The 23,283-nt window shown below is 39.5% G+C and overlaps 1 protein-coding gene across 2 annotated transcripts in view; it reads right to left on the minus strand.

The window, feature by feature from the left end:
* CaMKI (Calcium/calmodulin-dependent protein kinase I) overlaps positions 1-19,935 on the minus strand; it is a 28,373-nt gene extending 8,438 nt beyond the window's left edge. The window contains exons 1-2 of one of the 2 annotated variants that reach the window (XR_010517809.1): positions 19,614-19,935; positions 9,267-10,698 (exon numbers count right to left, since the gene is read on the minus strand). Coding sequence is in view for 1 of the 2 variants with exons in the window: in XM_065226430.1 (XP_065082502.1) it covers positions 9,336-10,466 (1,131 nt within the window). In the remaining variant the exon portion in view is untranslated. Of the gene's footprint in view, positions 1-9,043; positions 10,699-19,613 lie in introns of those variants that run through there. The other variant, XM_065226430.1, reaches the window with a different exon arrangement.
* Positions 19,936-23,283: the final 3,348 nt, after the last annotated feature.

Below are 23,283 nucleotides of genomic sequence, written 5' to 3' on the forward strand. Positions count from 1 at the left end.
ACACTCTTTACGATTCCAACGGGGAAGCACACAAGTGTCGTGTGCTACTTGTTTCCGGAGCGATGGCTAACTTCATGTCAATTGGAATGGCAGAGTTGCTGCGCCTACGAAAGGAAAGTGCAAATGTCTCGATAGATGGAGTAAACGGGATGAAGACCCCAAGGACGTAGCCAGGTCTCGAGCTAGGGAGGGGCGGAAAAAATTACTATGGAAAATTTGGCCGAATGCCAATTCACCGAAAGCCTTTGTGTTGCTGAGTTTAGGGGGCAGTTGACCCCCCCCCCTTGCCCCCTCTGGCTACGCCTATGGAAGACCCTAGTGAAATACAAAGAGAATTCTAAAATGGAGTCCAGAACAATCAAATATGAATCGTCGCTAGATTGCCTGGTTATCCCTAAAGTAACCGGTGCATTGCCAGCATTGAAGATTGACCTACAAAGCTGGCACATTCCCGAGTCGGTTATGTTAGCTAATCCAAATTTTTATGAACCAGGTCGGATTGACATGCTAGTCGGAGCGGAGCTGTTTTTCGAAGTGCTAGAAGAGGGTGAGATTAGGTTGTCCCCAAATTTACCATTGCTGCAGGCGAGGCTGCAGGAGAGTCAACTCGGTTGCCTTATTTCTGGATCGGTGGCTGACACTGCGGTGATATAGACACTGTGAAGGTGAGTAATGCTGGGGCTTCGGATACAGCCGACGAACAACTGTGTGAAATGATGAGGCGGTTTTGGACCATATATGAGTTTGGAGGTGATGCGTCACTTTCGTCAGACAATGAATGCGAGTTGAACTTCCTGGAGAATCATAGTTGAACCATAGAGGTAACTATGGTAAAGCAGCTTCCACACCTGCGTAGGATATCGCACCCATTCATCAACACACATGCAAAGAAGAATACTAAGATGAAACTGTCGGAAGAAAAACTTTCTATTTTAGTGTCCTCTTTCACGGTCCCTTTCATCCAATGAATACGGGGGGTATGCAAGGTAATTTTGTGGATTTGCTGCTTTTTTTCAAAACAATCACAACAAAATCAGAGAAGTCCCATTTTGTAATTACTCGATTAACAACTCTAGATAGAGCTGGAATTAGGGCCTAAAAGCTTTTGTAAACAATGACTTCTATCGATGATTTCTAGGAATTCAAGGCACGTCCACACAGACCAACCTAACCATCGGATAGGGGAAGCCTTTCCCTACCCGACGAGCATGTTGGTTTGCGTGGGCGAGCCTTAAATTTCTAGAAATGAACAAGAGAAGGCATTGTTTACAAAAGCTGTTAGGCCCTAATTCCATAGAGGTAACTCTAAGACCACTGGGTCCCGAAGAAAATCATTATTATTTTTGGCTCACTCAGTACCAGAACAACGGTCCCAAGCAGTCCCAAGCTATTTCACTCACCCCTGCATGTTCTGCATGAATCCACACACCCCTGATGTTATCTGTCAAACTTTCATAGCGAATCAAAACAAACATAGTGTAGTAATAGAATTTCAACTAGAATAGGCTACTAAAGTGGTGAGCCAATTTAAAATCGTTAGTTTCGTATTGATTGTTGCTAATTCCAGCTCTATCTAGAACTAATCGATTAATTTTTGTTCGCTGTGCTGTCATTTTTCCACCAATGAGAGTGCAGCACATGTTTAAAACGATGGCTTATGATCCTCTGAAGAAGTTAATGCTTATGTCGGCATGATACAACCATAGAGGTAACTCTAAGACCAGAAGGTCCCGAAGAAACGTGGTGAACTTTTTGGCTCAGCTCTGTTACTGTCTTCGGTCCCAAGCTAAACGATTCACCCCTCGAAACATAGGAATATCCACTAACCCCTCATTTTATATGTCAAACTTTCATAGCGAATCAAAACAAACATAGTGTAGTACTAGAATTTTGACTAGAATGGGGTACGTTAATCGTTTGCTTGGGACCAATAGGCTAGTCAAGTAGTGAGCCAATTTAAAATCGTTAGTTTCGTATTGATTGTTGGTACTATCTTCGGTCCCAAGCAAATCGATGCACCCCTCGAAACATAGAAAAATCCACGAACCCCTCATTTTATCTGTCAAAATTTCATAGCAAATCAAAATAAACATAGTGTGGTACTAGAATTTTAACTAGAATGGGGTACGTTAATCGATTTGCTTGGGACCAAGAGGCTAGTCAAGTAGTGAGCCAATTTTAAATCTTTAGTTTCCAACGGGTGATACAACCGATTACAAATATTTTACTTTGCGGTCCGTTAATCGATTTATCGATTATTCGAATGAAAATCGGCCATCAATAGATGAATGTGAAACGTCATTTCAAATATAAGGACCGTACATAAATAATGCTACAATCTGAAAGGAACCGGGGCTAATCACAAATTATGTCCCCACGGTAACTGAAATAAACACGAGTGCTGACTATAGATACTATAGATTCCATAGATAAGCGGAGGCAGTTGTTTTCGCAACCATGAAAAATAAATGATCTGACTGGCATCCGTGAAAAAAGTTCATGCCATCATGGAGCTCTTCGTTGCGCAGTTTTGTTTTGTTTCGTGGGTAAAAGTTCATAATTGTGGGAATCCCAGCGCAAGCAGATGTACACAGGTTTATCCAAACCGAACTACCGGACAATAAACACCCGTCTCGGGAGTCGCGTGATACCAAAGAAAAATAACCGCGGACTACGTTCTACGTGCGTCTTTATTTACAAGTTACAATGGACTAGTCAACAAACATAAATTGTACACACATCAGCAATTTATGCTTCGTCAGTCTCTCACTCTCACGCACTCATACACACTCATACGGCAGCTGTCATTCTCGATCTTGGGAGCCACTATAGAGACTCACATGATAGATGCGCGTATCCAGGGGCTTTCACTACTTACTTCCAACACTCCTCCTTAGTGAAGCCCACTACTGCATCTACTTACAACACTCCTCCTGTTCCGTAGCACTCCTCCTGCTTTACGTCACTACCGGCTGCCTTAGGTAGTACAGCCCTCCGATCCGGTCACCTATAGCAACAACCTTTTTGCCTTTCTGGATTCTGCAATCCTTCACACCAAACAGCACATCATAGCCATTGCTTGTGATTTGGCTCACTGACAGCACACTTCCGGACAATCCAGGCACATACAGCAATCCCTTCAGTTGCATGTCAACGGACTCGCCTTCCAAGCCGACTCCAACGATCCTTCCATGTCCGGTTCCTCTGGAAGTTACATTTCTCCCGTCCGCCAACGACACCTTCTCTTCGCAAAACGTCATGCTGTCGAAGCTCGCCGTCGAACCAGCCATGTGCTTCGTACAGCCAGTGTCGATGATCCAACGACCGTCAATCGACACATCACTTGCAGTCGTCGTCGTGAAGCACACTCCTCGACTACTGCCAATGCTACCGGCATCCGATTGCTTAACCACCATCGACTTCGCTTGGTTCTGCTGCCTCTCCGCCATCAACACAGGACAATTTCGCCGCAAGTGCCCTTCTTGCTTGCAATGGTAACAAACCCGTACAAAACTTCTCCGTTCTTCCGATCGCATTGTGGTTTTCATCGCCATTTCACTGGCCTTTTCATGCACTTTGTTCTCGCATCTTCTCCGCCACTCATCTAGAAGCTTACCTTTCACGTACTCCAGCTTCAGGTCTTCTTCTGGACGGCCTTCAAGAGCAGTAACGAGCGGGTTGTACGTCTCCGGCAAACTTGACAACAAAATCGCCACAACAAGATGTTCCTTCAACGGCTCTCCCATGCTGGCTAGTCGGTGAACCAACTCTGACGCTTGGACTAGATGCTCCGACATACTGCCATCTTCTTTCAGCCGCATCGAGCACAATCTCCGCAGTACATGGATCTTGTTCGACAGATACCCTCGCTCGTGGTAGCCTTTGAGCTTGTCCCACATCTCCTTTGCACTAGCAGCTCCCATAACATGGCACAGCTGACCATCTTCTAGCGCCAAACCGATCGTCGCTCGAGCCTTTTCGTTGTTCCTCGTCCAAGCTGCTGTAACCACCTCCGGCTTCGCGTCAATCACCGTTGTCCACAGATTTTCTTTGAGCAGCAACAACTCCATCCGGAACTTCCAAGTTGCCCAATTAAAATCGTTCAACCGGTCTAATGTTATCTTCGTCTCGGCCATTTTCCACGAAACAAAAACACTACGCGCACGGTCGGGTAAAGAAAACAGCTTCACAATCGAGCGAACAATGTTCACAATTCGATACTTTCCACAAAGTGTTCTTTCTTATTCCACTATAAGCTTTTTCCGAACGAAGCGTACTTCTTCAGTTCAAACAATCGCACTTTTAGAGACCGGACCAGCAAACAATAAGTTTGCACTTCAGCCCGTACAGGAGAGAAAAACAAAATTTCTCCTCCTCGAACAAAACTTTTTCCGTTTCGTATTCCGTTCCGTGCTACACACTTGGCCGATACTCCACTGCCAACAGCACAATTTCACCCGACAAAAACGTTCAGCTGCGGACAACAGCACATACACCCGCCGGGGGAAATCTTCTCGTAAACAAAGCACAAACGCAACGCAATCCACACAAAATGTCTCCTCCACCGGAGAACACTTTTCCACTATTACTTTCTTCACGGATCTGGGCCCATAACCTGTGGGAATCCCAGCGCAAGCAGATGTACACAGGTTTATCCAAACCGAACTACCGGACAATAAACACCCGTCTCGGGAGTCGCGTGATACCAAAGAAAAATAACCGCGGACTACGTTCTACGTGCGTCTTTATTTACAAGTTACAATGGACTAGTCAACAAACATAAATTGTACACACATCAGCAATTTATGCTTCGTCAGTCTCTCACTCTCACGCACTCATACACACTCATACGGCAGCTGTCATTCTCGATCTTGGGAGCCACTATAGAGACTCACATGATAGATGCGCGTATCCAGGGGCTTTCACTACTTACTTCCAACAATAATGAAGTGCAAAGCAACAATGAATCGAGGAATGGTTTGCTTTATCTTTCCTTCTTCCGTTGTCCGTGAAATAAATCGGAATGTGAAGTGTGGAAAGCGTTTTGTGCTCATAATATTACAATACTACTCCCTCAAAAAATACCATGATGACGTCATGCTCGTTTGGCTACACTAAAGGCCCAAACGCAATGTGGGCGGAAGCGGAACGGAAACGGAAAGTTTGACAGTTGTCACAAATGACATCAAGATTTCTAACTGAAGTCAATTTGATACTAACTAGCTTTCAATCCGATAAATACGCTTACTCAGATCGGGCTTTTCCGCTGCCGCTGCCGCTGCCGTTCCGCTTCCGCTGTCATTGCGCTTGGGCCTTAACTGTCAGTTCGTTTGGCTACATTATACCATAGAGGTAACTCTAAGACCACTGGGTCCCGAAGAAAATCATTATTATTTTTGGCTCACTCAGTACCAGAACAACGGTCCCAAGCAGTCCCAAGCTATTTCACTCACCCCTGCATGTTCTGCATGAATCCACACACCCCTGATGTTATCTGTCAAACTTTCATAGCGAATCAAAACAAACATAGTGTACACGGTAAGAAAAAAGTACCCAAAATTGAGTTCCTTTCACTCATCACGTGGCTTCCGTGGGGCTAGGTAAAATTAAGTTAAAGAAGAAAACTCAATTTTGAGTAATCCTGATCGTTGACCAATTTGACAAAAAAATAATAAAACGGAGCAGACTGGAACCGAACCATGGACGTTGAGATTACGGGGCCCGTGTGTTGACCAGTCGTCTATCAACGCTTGTAAAACTGAAAATGTTAAAGGCGCATAAGAGCAACCTCAATGAAAATAAACTTATATTTGAGTTCATTTATTATTACTCAACAGTTGAGTAAATTTTAACCAACGCCGCTTTTCTGATTCACTCAACGGCGGACCTCAAATGATAGAACCCAACGTTGAGTTTTTTTAAACTTAATTTTGAGTATTTTTTTTCTTGCCGTGTAGTAATAGAATTTCAACTAGAATAGGGTACGTTAATCGTTTGCTTGGGACCAATAGGCTACTAAAGTGGTGAGCCAATTTAAAATCGTTAGTTTCGTATTGATTGTTGATTATACTTTGCCTCCGCTTATCTATGGAATCTATAGTATCTATAATGTTTACCGGTTGGTATACGCGATGATCGATTATCTTCATCGGTTTTATCTTTGCATTGCTACAGCAACACGCAGAAAAAAATATTTTAAAAGTAATAATATTTGACGTAAAATCAATAAGAATTTCATTTTTTTTTTCGGCTGCAAAAAGAAATCATTATTGTTTCAACAATCCAGTATTTTTGTTTCTAAAAACCCATGGATTGTTAAATCAAAAAGCAAATCTTTTAGGATTTACAAGAGCTTTCATGGTTTTGACGTAAGCTGTCAAATTTGGCTGCTGGGTCAACAACAAAAATATGTTTGTTTTTAAAAGAGATTTCTTGTTGATTCAATCTGACAATTCACGCAGTAGAAATAAAAATGTGTTTATTGAAGTAAAAATAATATGGCAATTTTTTTTTATGTTTCGTTTTCATTTTGAAACTAAATTGCAGAAATTGTAATTGAATTTCTGAGGCATAAAATAAAAGCCCCCGGTTCATGTACGGAAAACAAGATCGACGGAAAAAATAAAGGAAAAAAAAACAGAAAAATTGATTATATTTATCAACTGCAGCTCGAATTGCAGCATACTTACTTAACTCAAGTCTCAAGATTTTCGAAAATCTTGCACTTATTTCCCGAAATTTACAATTAAAAACAATACTTACGTGGAACGCGTAAGTATTGTTATTGTTTACATTTTTGTCCGGGTGAAAACGAGGGAATGGTTGGTAGTTATTTTTGCTTTCATGGCCCAGAGAATGGACACAGCAATTAAATGCTAAATTAAAATTAACTATTGTTGGCTTAATAATAGAATATTGTTATTTTTACAATAGTTGCATTTGAAAAGTGGCGGATTAAAACAAAAAGAATCCTATTTTGAATTTATATGAATGAGTATTATTGAAACAACAAAAAGCAATATAATCTCAACTGGAATTATTTGCTTAAATACAATTAAAGATTTTTTTGGTTCAATGCAAACAATTTTCTGTCCGTGTAAGCGGAACAATTTTCTAGAATGTGTTCAATGCAGTGCTGTAACAGGTTGTATTCACGCAGAAAAATTGATTTTTGTTTAAGGGCCTAATGTATTTTGTTATTGATTCAAACATATTTTATCACAATTTCAACAAAACATATTTTTGAATCAACAAAATGGTTTTTAGGATCAAAAAACAGATTATAGAGATTGCTAAAGTGTGATTGTGTCACATATTTGTTTTCATCAGGACAATTTTAAGCTATGAAGTTTTTTTTCCTGATGCAAACATTTTGCGTATACGTATACGTGACGTAGTGTGCGTACTACAAACGTCAGCAACCTCTATTGACTCTACAACCGGTTTGTTGATCCAAAAATATTTTTCTGTGAATTAACCGAATAATATATTTGAATCAATACCAAAAATATATTAGGCCCTGAGGCAAAAATATATCTATTTGAATTTTGAAATCATTTCTCTGCGTGTTGGCTATCAAAAGCACCAGCAAACGCACCGAGAAACCACAGACAAACAGACATAACACTCGCAAATTGTTAATCGAGCTTAAATGCTTGTCAATTTAAAAGTATCATAGTTGGTAGTACCGCCACCTGTGGCGCGCATAGTCATTTTCTTTGCGAATGACGTCTACACACTACCGCCATCTGTTCAGCGCACTACCCACCACAGTGTACTCAACAGATGGCGCTAATGTTTCATCGACGATGTTTTACAGTGAGAAATATTCAATGTGTTACGTCTCTTTGTCTGTGGAGAAACGTTAATCCAAGCGAGCAATATTAATCACAGATAAAATTTCAAAGATTGTTTTTATGTGTCCCACACATGAATTTTTGCAACGTGATCAACAAATGATATCTATGTGTCGGACACATACTCAATATGTGTACACATAAAAGCCATGTGGTATTCCATGGTACACATGGTATTCATTTGACTCATAAATTTCATGTGTGCTTCTTGGTGGGTTCTGTTTATGTGTGGTCACATGAAAATCATGTGGAATTTTACATGGAAATTCGTTAATAAAAATATGTGGAATTCTATTAGTGAACAAAAGAGAAAATCGACGAAGAGAATCGATCATCGCGTTATTCGCGTTTACTCTTATCAGATGAATCTTTTGGTAATTTTGATTTGTGTGATTGAGTTTTTGTTTGCGAGAAATAGCCGATAGAAGTCAAAAGTGCCAGTTACGTTAATACGAATACTACCCATAATCGTTCAACTGTTCATTATTATAATATGAAATCAAGCCAAGATAGGACTGCTATGCGATTATGGGCAGTATATATGATGACTATAAAAAAACATTGGTGAAGACAGGCTTGGATAGCGAACCGAGGATATTTTATATTTATATAATTTTAATATTTTATTCATGAATCCGATGTTTATTCAACTGATAAATGTTCAAGAGCTAACATGGCGACGAAATTAGAACTATTTTCACGAACCATGCCTCAAAAAACCATGGTGAACCGCACTGCTTCACGAAAACCGCGTGGTTCATCAAGCTTTTCAAAACACGGTTTAGGTTAAATGTACTTCGCCACGCTTTTAAAAAATAATATGGATATAGATTTTCTTATGCATCTGAGGAACTAAGTGATTTTATTTTGAATTGCGAAATCTTTCTCCATATTTTTAGCTGTACGAGAACAAGTTTTTATGGAGAGAAAACGTATTAATAAAATTCAGTATTATTTATACAGAAAAAGTTTTCTCACACAAACGTTTTTATATTACTAAGAATGAAGAAATATATTTTTTAACGAATAAAATTAAACAATGCGTGAGACTTGATTTATATAATAACCTATCCGACTAGTATGTGCTGACAAATTAATCAGCGTTTGAAGCATGCGACAAATAATTTCAAACTTTCTTACAACATGAATTAGCGTAAAAACTGAAAAAAAGAAAATAAAACAACCAATTTTAGATAAAATCCCAAATCTATTTTCAACATTAAAAAGTATTGTATTAAACATAACAAAAATAAATGGTTTTCATCGATTAAGAACATACACTTATGTACGCTAGAATGTAACAGATAGTTATAAAAAGAGAGCAAAATTTGCAGAAATTACAAATAAACAGATCTTTAAGGACAACATCGAATTCTGAGGGTTACTTAGCCACAAACAGTGTATGAACACCTTTATGTCATGATATAGCTGTGTTTCTGCGATGTAACGTTTGCAACAATTTCAAGCGATTCCAATATTTTACTTGCTGCCAGATGCAGCATCTTGCTCTGCCGTAGCATTAACAGCAGCAGCGTTCAGCTGGGACGAACTGCGTCCGTATGCTCCTCCACTACTACTCAGAGCCATTCGTTGCATTTGACGTATAACAGTAGCTGCGTGATAGGCCTGCTTCCAACGTGACTTAGCAAAATTTTTCTTAAGCTGCTCGGAAACGGTTCCATGGATGTTCTTACTGCTAGCTGCATTTCCGGAAATCCAAGGATGCGCAAGCGCCAGTTTACACGTAAACCTTTTCTCTACATTCACACACATCAGGTTCCTGATAAAATCTTTTGCTGACTCGCTTATCTCATCCCAATAGGGGGAGTCGAACTCAAACTCTCCTTTTAAAATTTGTGCAAATAAATTGGCATCATTCTCGTCATAAAATGGTGGATAACCACATAATAGAATGTACGATATTACTCCTATGCTCCAAACATCCACTGCCTTGCCGTACGGTTTTTGCGCTAACACCTCAGGTGCTACGTAGCCAGGAGTCCCGCATGCCGTAGCCATAAAACCTGAGTCTTCCATCTTCGACAACCCAAAGTCACTGATCATGATTTTGCTGTCCTCTGCGGGATTATAGTATAATAGATTCTCAGGTTTCAAATCTCTATGTACTACGCCTTGTTCATGCATATAGTCTACAGCTTCAAGCACTTGACGAATCAAATAAGATGCATCTTTTTCTGTATACGATCCTTTTTCCACAATACGATCAAACAGTTCACCGCCAGTGACCAGTTCCATGATTAAGTAGACTTTTGATTTATCTTCGTACGTTTCAAACAGTTGCACTATGTTTGGATGAGTGAACCAAGTCCTATCAGGATCATTTTCTTGTCTTTTTGCGCTAAATCGCTTAAGCACTCTTATTTCATTCTCCAATGAGTCTTCTTTTCCTTTCAAAGCTTTCTTATCGATAATTTTAACGGCAAACGCCTGTCCCGTTTCGCGATGCTCACAAAGACGTACTTCCGAAAATGCTCCGGTGCCAAGTAATTCCTTTATAACGTACTTGTCCTCGATGCTTGGTTGCTTTTCGACTTCTTTAGCATCCTTGCGCACTTTCTTTCCGGAATCTTTCTTTCCAAATAATGGCATCTTGAAGAAATGCTTTCGTTCGTTTATAATCCAAACACTTAGTACGTTTACGATGCAATATACATATAAAAGTAGTTACAATTATGCAACCAAGCACAGGCTTCTACGTTTTATGCAACGGTAATACAATTTAAAACCCGGTAACAACTTTTTACAACAAATGACGGCTATCTGGATGGTTTCTAGAATATGCACTTTTCAGTGACAGTAATATTACGCCGGTTAATCCGATCTGAAAAGAGAAAAAAAAAGTTACAATTACATTATATATTACACATTTTTGTTTGGTGGTAAAAATAGGTCAATCTGAAAATGATAATTTGGGTTCTTAAACTGGCATTTTTTTTTCTTGCTAGTTTTTTTCCTTGATTTGTTTTCCGTACTGAGTACCAATGCCACCGACCCCAGGGTAGCAGCAAACTTCTACACCTGGACCCTTCCTAACCATCGACCCATCAACTCATGGACCGGGGACCAACGGCTTTACTTCCCGTGATCAGAGATTGTATGCCTCAGAAAATCCCGGCGGGGTCGACTGGGATTGAACCCAGGCTCTTTGGGGTGAGAGGCAATCACGCTTACCACTACAGCACCGGCGCAGCTTTCTTGCTAGTTAATTGTAATTCTTCGTGAAATTTCAAATTTATGAAAGATGAATGTGATAGGAAACTCATAGGTGCCTCATATACGATCTTTGCCATTACCCCAGTGAGAGAATTCTTAACTTAATGGCCCAAGGAAGACAATCCTATGTTCAGAGACGTGTTGGGAACTCGCGATTTCTGCTATATGCAATCGATTTATGTGTTTCGGCAAATGTCTAGTATATGAATTTAATTTCTTTATCTTTTGTCTCTCTTTATTAGTTCTTGTTTGGCTTGTCCCCCCGTCTCGATGAGTCTCATCGTCGCCCACTGGTCACCATAGCCGGTCGAACTCCAGACTAATCTAGAACCTACTGTTCATACTGGCGACAACGCTTTGATGAGACAACGAAACCCCACCCCAAGCTCCTCCCCTGATCCTATCCTTCGACAATGTACCCCTCTAACCTCGGATAAGCTCCGAGTATGTAGCCCAACTCCTACTAGACATACAATTAATTGAATTTTGTTACAAACAGCGTTTGCAGCAGAGTTCGTTTTTGTAAACGATAAGGATAAACTGGATTGATGTCCTAACAATCATATAACGCGAAGAAGCTTAGCATTGAACCCACGGTCTTCTGCCCAGTTAGCAAAAACGTTGACGAATCGTGAATGTGGATGGGCCTGAGATTAGACACATGATGGTCTGCTCAGTAAGCAAAAACGATCGCTCTAAGACCACCGAGCCCCACATACCTTTACTCGAGGTGTTGTAACCATTCAAACCCGGCACCGAAGACAACGGCAAGTTTCGCAAAATACACGATAAACAAGCGATTTGACCATAAATCTCTTTATTATGAAAGGACCTGGGACCGGGTTTCTGCTCAGTAAGCAAGTCACTGCAACCGACGATCTTTCAAATACGAAAACTAAAAGCTACGAAAAATCACATAGGCCTTCATTAAGTTCCACGTTTCACGTGACGTTTAATGTATTTTTATTCCTTGATTTGTTTTCCATCGATCTTGTTTCCCGTGCCGAGTACCAATGCTACCGACGCCAGGGAGGCAGCTCTCACACCTGGACCCTACCTATCGACCCATCAACTCATGAACCAGGGACGAACGGCTTTACTTCCCGACTGGGATTGAACCCAGGCCTGCTGGGGTAAGAGGTAATCATGCTTACCACTACACCACCGGTGCCAATAAGTTCAATGTTTAGATTTGATCTTTACGCATTGTACAGGCTATCATCAAGCCCAGGTTAAACAAGCAATCCAAATTAAATTACGTTCTTGAAAGCAGTCAATAATGTATGCCATGCTTCGGAATGCTTAGAGCCTGGATCAAGCGTGCGCCCTATTTTTCTAAGCATTCCGAAGCGTTCCGCCCAAGATCTATCAGTTACGATTTTCTGAAATACATTATTCGAGCTCTTTCACCGCTGTATAGCTTGAATCAGTGAGTAAAAAAGACACGCCCACCATCAGTTTTCTTCACTTACTCAAAAATAAGTAAAATAGGTTTACTCACAAACTGAGCTACTGCTTTTTGCAATTACAGGGTACAGAACCGTTTCGTGTCATATTTGTCGTATTAGGAGCTAGATAATAGCTTCTTTCATTGATCTGTGTACTCAAAATAGCTGGGAATGCCTTAACATGGCCGTGAGAATGCAAAGAGAAAGTTGACGAAGAGAATCTGTCTATGTTACTTAGGACCTAATGAATTGTAGCTTAAATTGATGTTTTTAGTATTTTTGGAGAAGATATTAATAGCGAATTCTCGCATTAGTTTTCAAATAGAACAGTCTACATTGACCGATTCTCTTCATTGACTCTCTCGTTAATAACTTGGCTGCATTCATATTTAGGGCTATTTTTTCTACAAAGTCTGTTAAAAGAAAGTATTATCACAGACAAACAGACGTAACTCTTTGAAAAAAAATGTCATGAAAACATAGTATCTCAAAATATGGGACCTCAGTAACGACATCTCTCGGGCTTCTCGCGGATAACAAGCTTGCTCGCTAACTCACAAACAATATTGCATAAAAGTTCTATAGAATGTAAAGAAACGTCAAAGTGATCCGGTGCCAGCGCTGCGGTGAGTACACTGAAGCAAAGACCATAGTTAGGAATACTATTTTGCAAAAAACACCTATTTTCGGTATAACTATGCTTAATGCCGTTAAATCTACCATGATTTCAGTATAGTTGACTAAAAATATAATGATTACTCAAAAGGCATAGTAGTTTTGATAGAAAAAATAGTAAAGTTAAATGAATTTCGTTTCTGCACAAATCTAAAGGGTGATACGGTCAAAATTTGGTCAAGGGAAAACGCGTGTAAATCGGTGAAATCGTTTATTTAAAAAATCAAATTAAATTTCTTTTTCAAGTTCAATTAGTATAAAATTCAGGAAAAATATTCAGTTAGGCTTCCGCTTTTCCAAATTCGAATTGCCGGGCCTTACCCTTGACCCCTGCCATCAGATTTTGTACAGCCACCTTGTCCACCTTCTTCGCCGCAGAAAGCCAGTTTGCCTTGAACTGCTGCTCGCCCTTAGCAGTTTTTTTGGTCTTCTTTAGGTTCCGCTTGACAATAGCCCAGTATTTCTCAATTGGGCGGAGCTCTGGCGTGTTGGGAGGGTTCTTGTCCTTGGGAACCACCTGCACGTTGTTGGCGGCGTACCACTCCATGGCCTTTTTACCGTAATGGCAAGATGCCAAATCCGGCCAAAACAGTACGGAACAACCGTGTTTCTTCAGGAAAGGTAGCAGACGTTTATTCAAACACTCTTTCACGTAAATTTCTTGGTTGACAGTCCCGGAAGCTATGAAAATGCTGCTTTTCAATCCACAGGTACAGATGGCTTGCCAAACCAGATATTTCTTTGCGAACTTTGACAGTTTCATGTGCTTGAAAACATCTGCTACCTTTCCCCTTCCTTTTGCCGTATAAAACTCCTGTCCCGGAAGCTGCTTGTAGTCGGCTTTGACGTAGGTTTCGTCGTCCATTACCACGCAGTCAAACTTCGTCAGCATCGTCGTGTACAGCCTCCGGGATCGCGCTTTGACCGTCGTATTTTGTTTATCATCGTGATTTGGAGTCACTACCTTCTTGTAAGTCGATAGTCCGGCTCGTTTTTTGGCTCGATGCACGGTTGTAGACGATACACCCAGCTTATTTGCGGCATCTCGGAGAGAGAGGTTAGGGTTTCGCTTGAAACTACCGGCAACTCTCTTTGTCGTCTCAGCGGCTTCCGGTTTTCGATTTCCCCCCGATCCAGACTTCCTGGCTGTCGATAAACGTTCCCCAAACAAAAATAAAACAGCAAAAGGGTTTATCTTCCATTTAATTCCACTTAATTAATTTTGGTATCCATGACAGATACGTATTTCGACTACAATGTGCAGTCTTCATCAGTGTCATTCCCACTAAAGAACTTATCAAAATCTAACCCCCTTAAGTACTCATCCCCTAGGTAAAAAAGTCAAGATCATAGGTATAAAAATGAAACTACAATGTGTTGAATCGGAACCTACCTAACTAATAAAAACCAAAGATTTAAGCAAGCTAAAGGAGAAAAATCTATACAAATCTCTAATAAGGAAACCCAAACACTTTAATTACATTTGTAACGGTTGATTTGGCAACTTTTAGCGATTTTGCCAACTTTGCGTGCGAGTAGCTCGGATTTTCGCGATGCGCGAGCAAAATTTTGATACGCTGCTCTTCTTGCTTGGACGGCATTTTGACAACTGAAGAGTGAATTCCAAAATCAAAATAGGAGCAACATTCTACACACACACACCTTCAAAATGAGGGGTGTTCAGGTTTTTTAAATGCAAAATTGAAAGAAATACGTCAAGTTGATATTGACCAAATTTTGACCGTATCACCACAAACGAAGTGACAGACGGAGCGGCTCGAAAACTTTGGTGACTAACCTGCTATTGCAATTTTTCAGTGTACCACATGGCAACACCACTACTACTGGATTGTACCACATGGCAACACTACTACTAGATTGAACTAGCATTTTCACCAAATGTACTAGAATGTTTTGGTTCTATCTCTTTCACTCTACTCAAAACTGAAATGCACAAAAAAATGACAAAATGATACGCACTCTTTGCACACTGTCAAAGAATCATTGTACACAAAATCAACTTTGTTCAAATCAAAACAAAAAAACTAACCCATCTGGTGGATGATGGCACAAGCTTCCAAGAAAATTCTATTACAGTGAACCACATTATTTAAATGGATTTCTTTGCCAGTTAGTCGTCTGTCACTTCGTTTGTGGTATCACCCTTTATTGGTGGGAGTATTTAATTTAAACCATCAATATAGTATTTTTGCCAATGGATTTTGTTTCTGTGTAGTTGGTGGAAACTGATAATATTCAAATCAATCGTTAAATGCGTGAACGAAGATACACAATGAAGAGTTACGTATGTTTGTCTGTGGTATTATTACGCCCCAATACGATAAGAACAGCTGAACATGGTTTTGTTGTTAACGGAAGAGAGAGTCGATGAAGAGAATAGACCAATGTAGATTGGTCAATTTGAAAAGAGACGCGAGAATTCGTTTATTCGCGACGCGACGCGACGCGCAGCGACTCACGCAAGAAATAATAATAAATAATAAGATTCTTTTGAATTGATCGCGTGTCACGTCTACTCTGGCCGCGGCCTTATTCAGTTCAAACCTTAAGTCGTCTTCTAAAAGTATGGACGTCTGTCAAAAGTTGTTCCAATCGAACCGTCAAAAAGTCATACATTAATGTCACATTAATAGCCCTTCGCTTAATTCCAACTTATATTAAATTTTCACACTGCCGTACTCTAGCGGAACTATCAACCAACCCTCTTCAGAACTAGCTAATAGATTATCACACTGAAGCTTCATGTTTATATTTGTATATCATTTCCAACCAACTGTGAAAATCGTAAACTAAACGTATGAAGTAACAAAAAACACTTTGAATATTATGCTTCTGAAATATATCAGGATTTTTTCGAAAATATTTGTAGATCTGTCATTAGTATGAATTTGTGATCCTCCAGAAAATCCGGAACATCCGTAAAAGTAGTCAATTCATAAAACTAGGTTCAGCACTTCTAAAAAGCTTCTGTTAACGGCAGTATAAGTAAGATGATCAAGGCATTCCAAATGGTGATGGTGCACAAGTAAATTAGGAATGCTCTCACTACGCGGCGCTAGGTACACACACTTAATCTAGCTCGGTAAAATCTCCAACAGCCGATTACCTCGGCATTTACTTTTGCAGATATCTCTGCAAAATATCTGTTTGTTAGCTGATATATCAGCAAAATGTTATGTGTTAGCTGAGTCTCGGCGATTGTTTTACTGAATCTTTGCAAAATAAATTGCAGAACTGCTCGGCTGTTGGAATCTCGGCGAAAATATTTAAGTGGGCTTGTGAACTTTCTGTATCTATAAGCTATATATTGAATTTCTCACCATCTACGAAGTCAGGACATCTACGTAAAGTACACATGTAGGCCCCCCCGCTCACAAAAGTTTCAAGTATCGGGAAAGCCTTGCCGACCTGCCGATAACTACCGATAAAAGTTTTGAGAAGCTACCGATAATGAAAAAAATAATCTGGCCACTCTGTTTATTATTTTCCTCTGGCTAACCTAAAAAATGTATGAAATTAGATCTGCCGAAATGAGTTTGACAGCGATTTGTTATGTATTTTCCTCGGATTTTCACTAATACGTTCTAACATGTCGCACAAATACAACAGGACGTGAAAATCTCTATAATATTTATACAGTCAACTCTCCGCAACTCGATGTCCACAAACTCGATATCGAGTTATAGAAACATAGAAAAAATAATTTCATGACTACTGCGATGGTGATTTACTATGGGATTGCTGTTCCATAACATAACTCGGTAATTCTATAACTCGATGGTACCTTGAATATAGAGTTGTAGACAGAGCTGGTAAATATCACGGCCGTCATGTGACGATGAGAAAACAGGTCCTCTCACCATCACAAGACGAAACTACCTATCATTAGCTTTCTTGTCATTTTTCAATGATCAAGCACTCATGAGAATAATTCTTATGCTGTTTTGACATCAACATTCCTAACTGATTTGGATGAATTTGAGAAAACAGCCGTATGTAATCGGTAGAGTGAATATATTATTAAGATTTCCTCGGTACAAGTAACTTTAATACCATTAAATGAGCTAGTAATTACGATGATTACAACACTGTCACGTTCTGTCATGACAAAAAATTCGATGAGATTTTAAAGAAAATCTCTATCATCGTTTTCTCATCCAATGATAGTGACAGAAGTATTTATGTAAATATCGCGTGAGATTTTTCATTGAAAATGACATTTGCCAGCCCTGGTTGTAGATAGTTCACTGTATTTATCTTTTTTATTGTATTTTTTAACCGCACTGTAATTAGAAATCAAGTTCAATTAGAAGAATAAGGCTGTCCACGAGATAGTTGCGATCTCAGCTGACTTTTTTGGTTACCAAGAACTTTTGACAGATCACAGTAGAACTGTCAGTTCACGCCCATAACATATTATGAATTTCTGCTTTGTGTATGTTTACATTCAGCACCAGTAACACCAGATCACTCACACACTCTTGATTTCTATTTGTCAGTTCCACTGAGAAACGTCTCTTGGATCACCTTATACCACTCTCTGAAAATGTCAGCTCATTCGGATGTAACACTAGCTGGCGCATTTGGTTTAAAGTTCACACGGGGATTTTGGTTGAAATATATGGACAAATAACATTCCTTCACTCTTTCGTGCTTAAAACTGGTTCAAACTCGATTAAGCTCAGAATATCAGCACATATACCTTAAACTATAAGGAACGACTTTGCTGAAGCCGGCGCCGGTGGTGTAGTGATAAGCGTGACTGCTTTCTAACACCTCGATGGGTCTGGGTTCAATCCCAGCCGAGGTCGGTGGGATTTTTCTGAGGCATAAAAATCTCTGGTCACGTCTTCCTTCGGAAGAGAAGGGGAAGTAAAGCCGTTGGTCCCGGCCCATGTGTGTTGAATGGGTGCCATATCCTACGCAGGTGTGGAAACTGCCTTCCTGCACATTCGATTGCCGTCAATGGATGGCAATCGATGTCCGTCGGTGATTGGCACTAGATTGCGGAACAGAGACCGACGTTAAAAAATAAAGGAAAAGACTTTGCTGAAGACAGCATCACGATTCAAGTTAGTATTATGGAGATTTTCATTCTTGAAATTCTATGGGGTTTTTGTTCGTATATTGCAAGAAACATGTTTCAGCTGTTTTTGACATAACACGGACTTGCGCTTTTGGTTCAATATTTTTTACAGGGGATTTGGTTGAAATGTTCATATACAAAATGCTCATATACATTCAAATACGAATATCTCAAAAAACTAGCTGGATTCATGATAGTGTTCAGAAAACTTGTTACTCATTGTTTGAACCACAAATTTTGAAAATCTGAATCAAATCAAGAATAAGGAAACCTTGTTATGATCAAAAGAGCGTATCATTTTTCCATGAATTTTATCAAAATTCAAACTAAAAGCGCCAGCTCATCTTACAACCAAATGAGCTGAAACTTATAGAGAATGGTTTTCTCACCTAAAGGAATAAATTTAAGGGTTGGCCCGTGGAAAATAGAATTTTTATTTTTGTGGGCCAGTCTAATGCTCATGTTCTAGAAAATTAAATGAGAAAAGTAGCCATAATTGGTGCATTTCATAAAAAAATAGTAATTTGTTGGTCCAGTTTTGTGAAATCGCTTTTAGAAAGGAACGATAAAACTGCTTGATAAAGTGGTACATTTAATTTCCTTAAATTAACAATCCCCATAAACAATCCCTGCATTTAATATATTAACCTCTTTTTCTAGCAGAAACGTAAGCATATCATTGCGGTTTATTTTTATTAGTCTGTTTACTATTAACTAGGTTTTTTTCAATTCCAAAGTAGAGAATGGGATACCAACATGACTCGTGCTTACATTAAATCTCGGCTAAGGTCAAAGATGAGAGAGCGCTTATGGCTGCTTGCATCCGAAAAGAACATGAAAACCAACAGCCTTTATCATTTTGAGCTCTATAAATACTGGAAGAAAATGCGTTAGCTAATCACCGGACTAGCAACTAGTATCAGCAGCCAGTTCTCAAGTTTTACTAACTAATTATCAACCATTAGAGATAATGAAAAATCAAACACAAGTGTTTTTGCAATTTTTCGCACTCCTGCTGACGTCATCACTATTATAGCTACAGCAGACAGGGCGAACTTCGCTTTACTGTGCCTACGAAAAGGTACGTGTTCTCTGTCTGGGCTCAGTCAGCAGGTCACAGCCCTTGGCGTATTTTGTTATTACTGAAAATCTCCTGTTGCTTCACACCACTGCCTATCTACCTATATGGTTCATGAAGTAGACTAGAATCATCACATTTCATCACCATAAGGTCACAAGTTTTCAGACAAGAACAGATAATCGATAATCATTTTTTGTACAAGGAATACGTACCTAGTGAATATGAAGACTTTGCTAGAAAATCCGGACAAATGGTGAACATTTATTAAAACTAAGCAATACAGTTGCTATCTGGAATGCAGTGTCAGGCTATTGAAATCAACAATTAGTTTTGTCACAAAACATGATCGTCCTAGCGACAAATGCCTTTCTCCTTCATGAGTTTCACATGTATAGTTGGGTAATTAATGTTTTTCGCTAGTGGTAGCACAGGTCCCTAGTAGAACGAATGATTATTATACTAAAATAAATATTATTGCAATCGCCCTAAATTCAACGCTCGCCAAATCTTCTGCACTGCGACTTGCCGTCAAGGTTGCTTGAGTGCGGTAGGAACAATCTCTGGCAGCCGCTTTCAAAAATTACGTAAAGTACGCGGCGAATTAGAATGCCCCAAAGTTGAGTTTAGTTTACTCATAAATCACTTACAGTGCAGGAACTCATTGCCTGTTTTTCCCAAGGGGGGAGGTGGCTGTCAAATACGAACAATCGTCGCCTACCTCGCATAACTGGTTCCAAACGTAAACAAGTCTTAAGAAACCTACAGCGTTTGTTTACGTTTGGAACAAGTTTCATACAAGAATGATCAGTAGCTGAGTACTGCCATAGAGGTACCCGCATAAACGCGAACCATAAATTGACCTTACCTAAAATGGTTAAAAATTGTTTATAATCCCTGCTAAACTTTAACTGAAATGGTTATGGAACTTTACATGAACGTTTAATGATAAAGTTTCAACCTTATGTATTATGGTTTTTTGGAACTGGACCTTACAAATAATGGGTTGTTAAGAACCGTTACCATTCCAAATTCTTGTTTTCTCCATACATTTTCAGAAAGAGAACTATATAAGAACGTTTTTACTTATGGTTTGAGAAATTTAATGGTAATGATTATGGTAGTCAGTAAGGTCCACGAATGGTTTTGTAACATCGATCAACTTTATGTGGAATATATCGCGAATTGGTTGCCTGTAATTTACTATAGGACCTCAGTAACGACATCTCTCGGGTTTCTCGCGGAAAACAAGCTTGCTCGCTAACTCGCAAACAATATTGCATAAAAGTTCTATATAATATATAGAAACGTCAAAATGATTCGATGCCAGCGCTGCGACGAGTAGTTCGCGGAACTGATAATATTCAAATTAACCGTTAAATGCGTGAACGAAAATACACAATGAAGAGTTACGTCTGTTTGTCTGTGCTTTCATCATTGAGCCTGTTGGTTTTTGTCTTTGAGCTTACAATTAAGAATGTGTTATGAAAAAGTATGAATCATTTTTATGAGATAGCAATGCTTGACGAGAGGTAAGACCCTCGGGCAAGTTGATAAATGAGCAGCATTGATCAAATTATTTCAATTTTTATCGATTACAATAATTAGTGTGTTGATCTTCGTTACTGAGATTTGTTGCAGTTAATTGAACAGATAACATTTTGTTGCAAACCCATAACTGTCATACCACCGACAAACCGACATGAATGATCATACAAATTACCGAGGGGGCGACACATCTAGATTACCTTCATTTTATTGCAAATCTCACATACATTTTGTATATTTATTCCCCATGCACTATCTGTTTCCATCTGTGGCATCTACTTTAACCTCTTTCGCATCTTTCTATCATCTGGTATCTTGTCGCGATCGAACCAATCGCTAAACGAACAAAAGCAGCAAGCGGGGTAGGTAATCAAAGTTGTTTGTTTACATTTTACTACAAGGTGGAGGTTAAGTAGTGACCGTAGAGCCGCAATTGTAAATCGTCAACGCCGAAATTTAAGTTTCACGAATCGGAGGCGAACCGTTCGAAGCACAAACGAAGTTACAGACGACTAACTGGCGCAGAAATCCATTAAAATAATGTGGTTCACTGTATTAGAATTTTCCTGGAAGCTTGCGCCATCATCCACCAGATGGGTTAGTTTTTTGTTTTGATTTGAACAAAGTTGATTTTGTGTACAATGATTCTTTGACAGTGTGCAAAGAGTGCGTATCATTTTGTCATTTTTTTATGCATTTCAGTTTTGAGTAGAGTGAAAGAGATAGAACCAAAACATTTTAGTACATTTGGTGAAAATGCTAGTTCAATCTAGTAGTAGTGTTGCCATGTGGTACAATCCATAGTAGTGGTGTTGCCATGTGGTACACTGAAAAATTGCAATAGCAGGTTAGTCACCAAAGTTTTCGAGCCGCTCAGCCGCTCCGTCTGTCACTTCGTTTGTGGTTCGAAGAGTGAGCTGGTGTCACTGATCGATTTTCCAATCCAAGCTTTGCAGATCGTAAGATGCTTGATGGATTACTTTGAAGTGGAGTGCAAGAATTTTCCAGTGCTAAAACATTCGGTGTCAGCATGACAGATGCCAGCGCGAGATGCTTGATGGATTACTTTGAAGTGGAGTGCAAGAATTTTCCAGTGCTACGACATTCGGTGTCAGCATGACAGATGCTATGCGAGTACCCTGTTGTAACAGAAAGCGGTTATCCTTATACACCTTTTTAATGCACCACCAACGTAGAGTGCGCCACGCGAGTTCGAGAAGAAACGTCAACCAAACCGTTTATTTACATCAGAATAAGTATTTTCCCCAACGCAAATAACAGCATTTTTCATTCAAAATCTTGCCAATTTCCATCGGTAATTGTCTTATTGTACGATTTTCCACAATTCTGAATATTCGTGAACACCCAGCAGGATCTTTTAAAAAACGTTACAGAATTAAAATTTTCAACTGTAGATTAAGTTTTGCAGCATCTCAGGTGAATCATTTTATCAGGAAAAGTAAAAAAGTGTTCCGCTTCCTATGTCTCAAGGCAAAAATGTATGCTCACAACACTCTTTTTGACGTTTTCCTATTCACCACCAGAGGTTGAATCGATCGTTTAGTTTCTATTAAAAAGGCCTATCTACCCTTCGACGTTTGCGCATCAACGGAAGTTCCTGTGGAATATCTCACGAAGCGATATCGAATGTGACCCTCAACAGTAACGTGTGGAAATTACTATAAAGCTACGCTTATCTTTAACTACTGAACGAAAAAAGAAGCTGAAATAAACCGGGAGATTATTTTGTTCAAATGTCCGTGTTTTCAATAATCGTTTAATAAATCATAAAATTCACAGGTGGGATATAAAGGATTGTAATAAATCTATGAGGATTATTCAAAAGCTACTGGGTATCCATAAGCTGTTCGCAATAGTAGATGTCAGATAAACTTGGGAACACTTCATGATTAAAGAGATCAATCCCGAGCCAGATGTCGTCGGATATAGCTCTTTTTGATCTTTTCCTAGAGCTCATCTTTCAACCATCACCAGAATGTAGTAAATTTTCCGGGTGTCTTCCGTGCTAAACCTAAAGAGCGAAGCAAGTTGGTATAGAGATTGCTAAAGTGTGATAGTGTCAGTGATTTGTTTTCATCGCGAAAATTTTCCGCTATGAAGTTTTTTTTCCCGATGAAAACATTTTACGTATACGTATACGTCACGTAGTGTGCGTACGATAAACGTCAGCAATCTCTATTCTCGTCTCTATTAGCCGTACTACCACAAACGAAGTGACAGACGGAGCGGCTCGAAAACTTTGGTGACTAACCTGCTATTTCAATTTTTCAGTGTACCACATGGCAACACCACTACTACTAGATTGTACCACATGGC

Source organism: Ochlerotatus camptorhynchus, unplaced genomic scaffold, assembly GCF_037179485.1.
Source record: "Ochlerotatus camptorhynchus isolate MF236.1 unplaced genomic scaffold, CSIRO-AGI_Acam_v1.1 ptg000250l, whole genome shotgun sequence".
Taxonomy (NCBI): Eukaryota; Metazoa; Arthropoda; class Insecta; order Diptera; family Culicidae; genus Ochlerotatus; species Ochlerotatus camptorhynchus.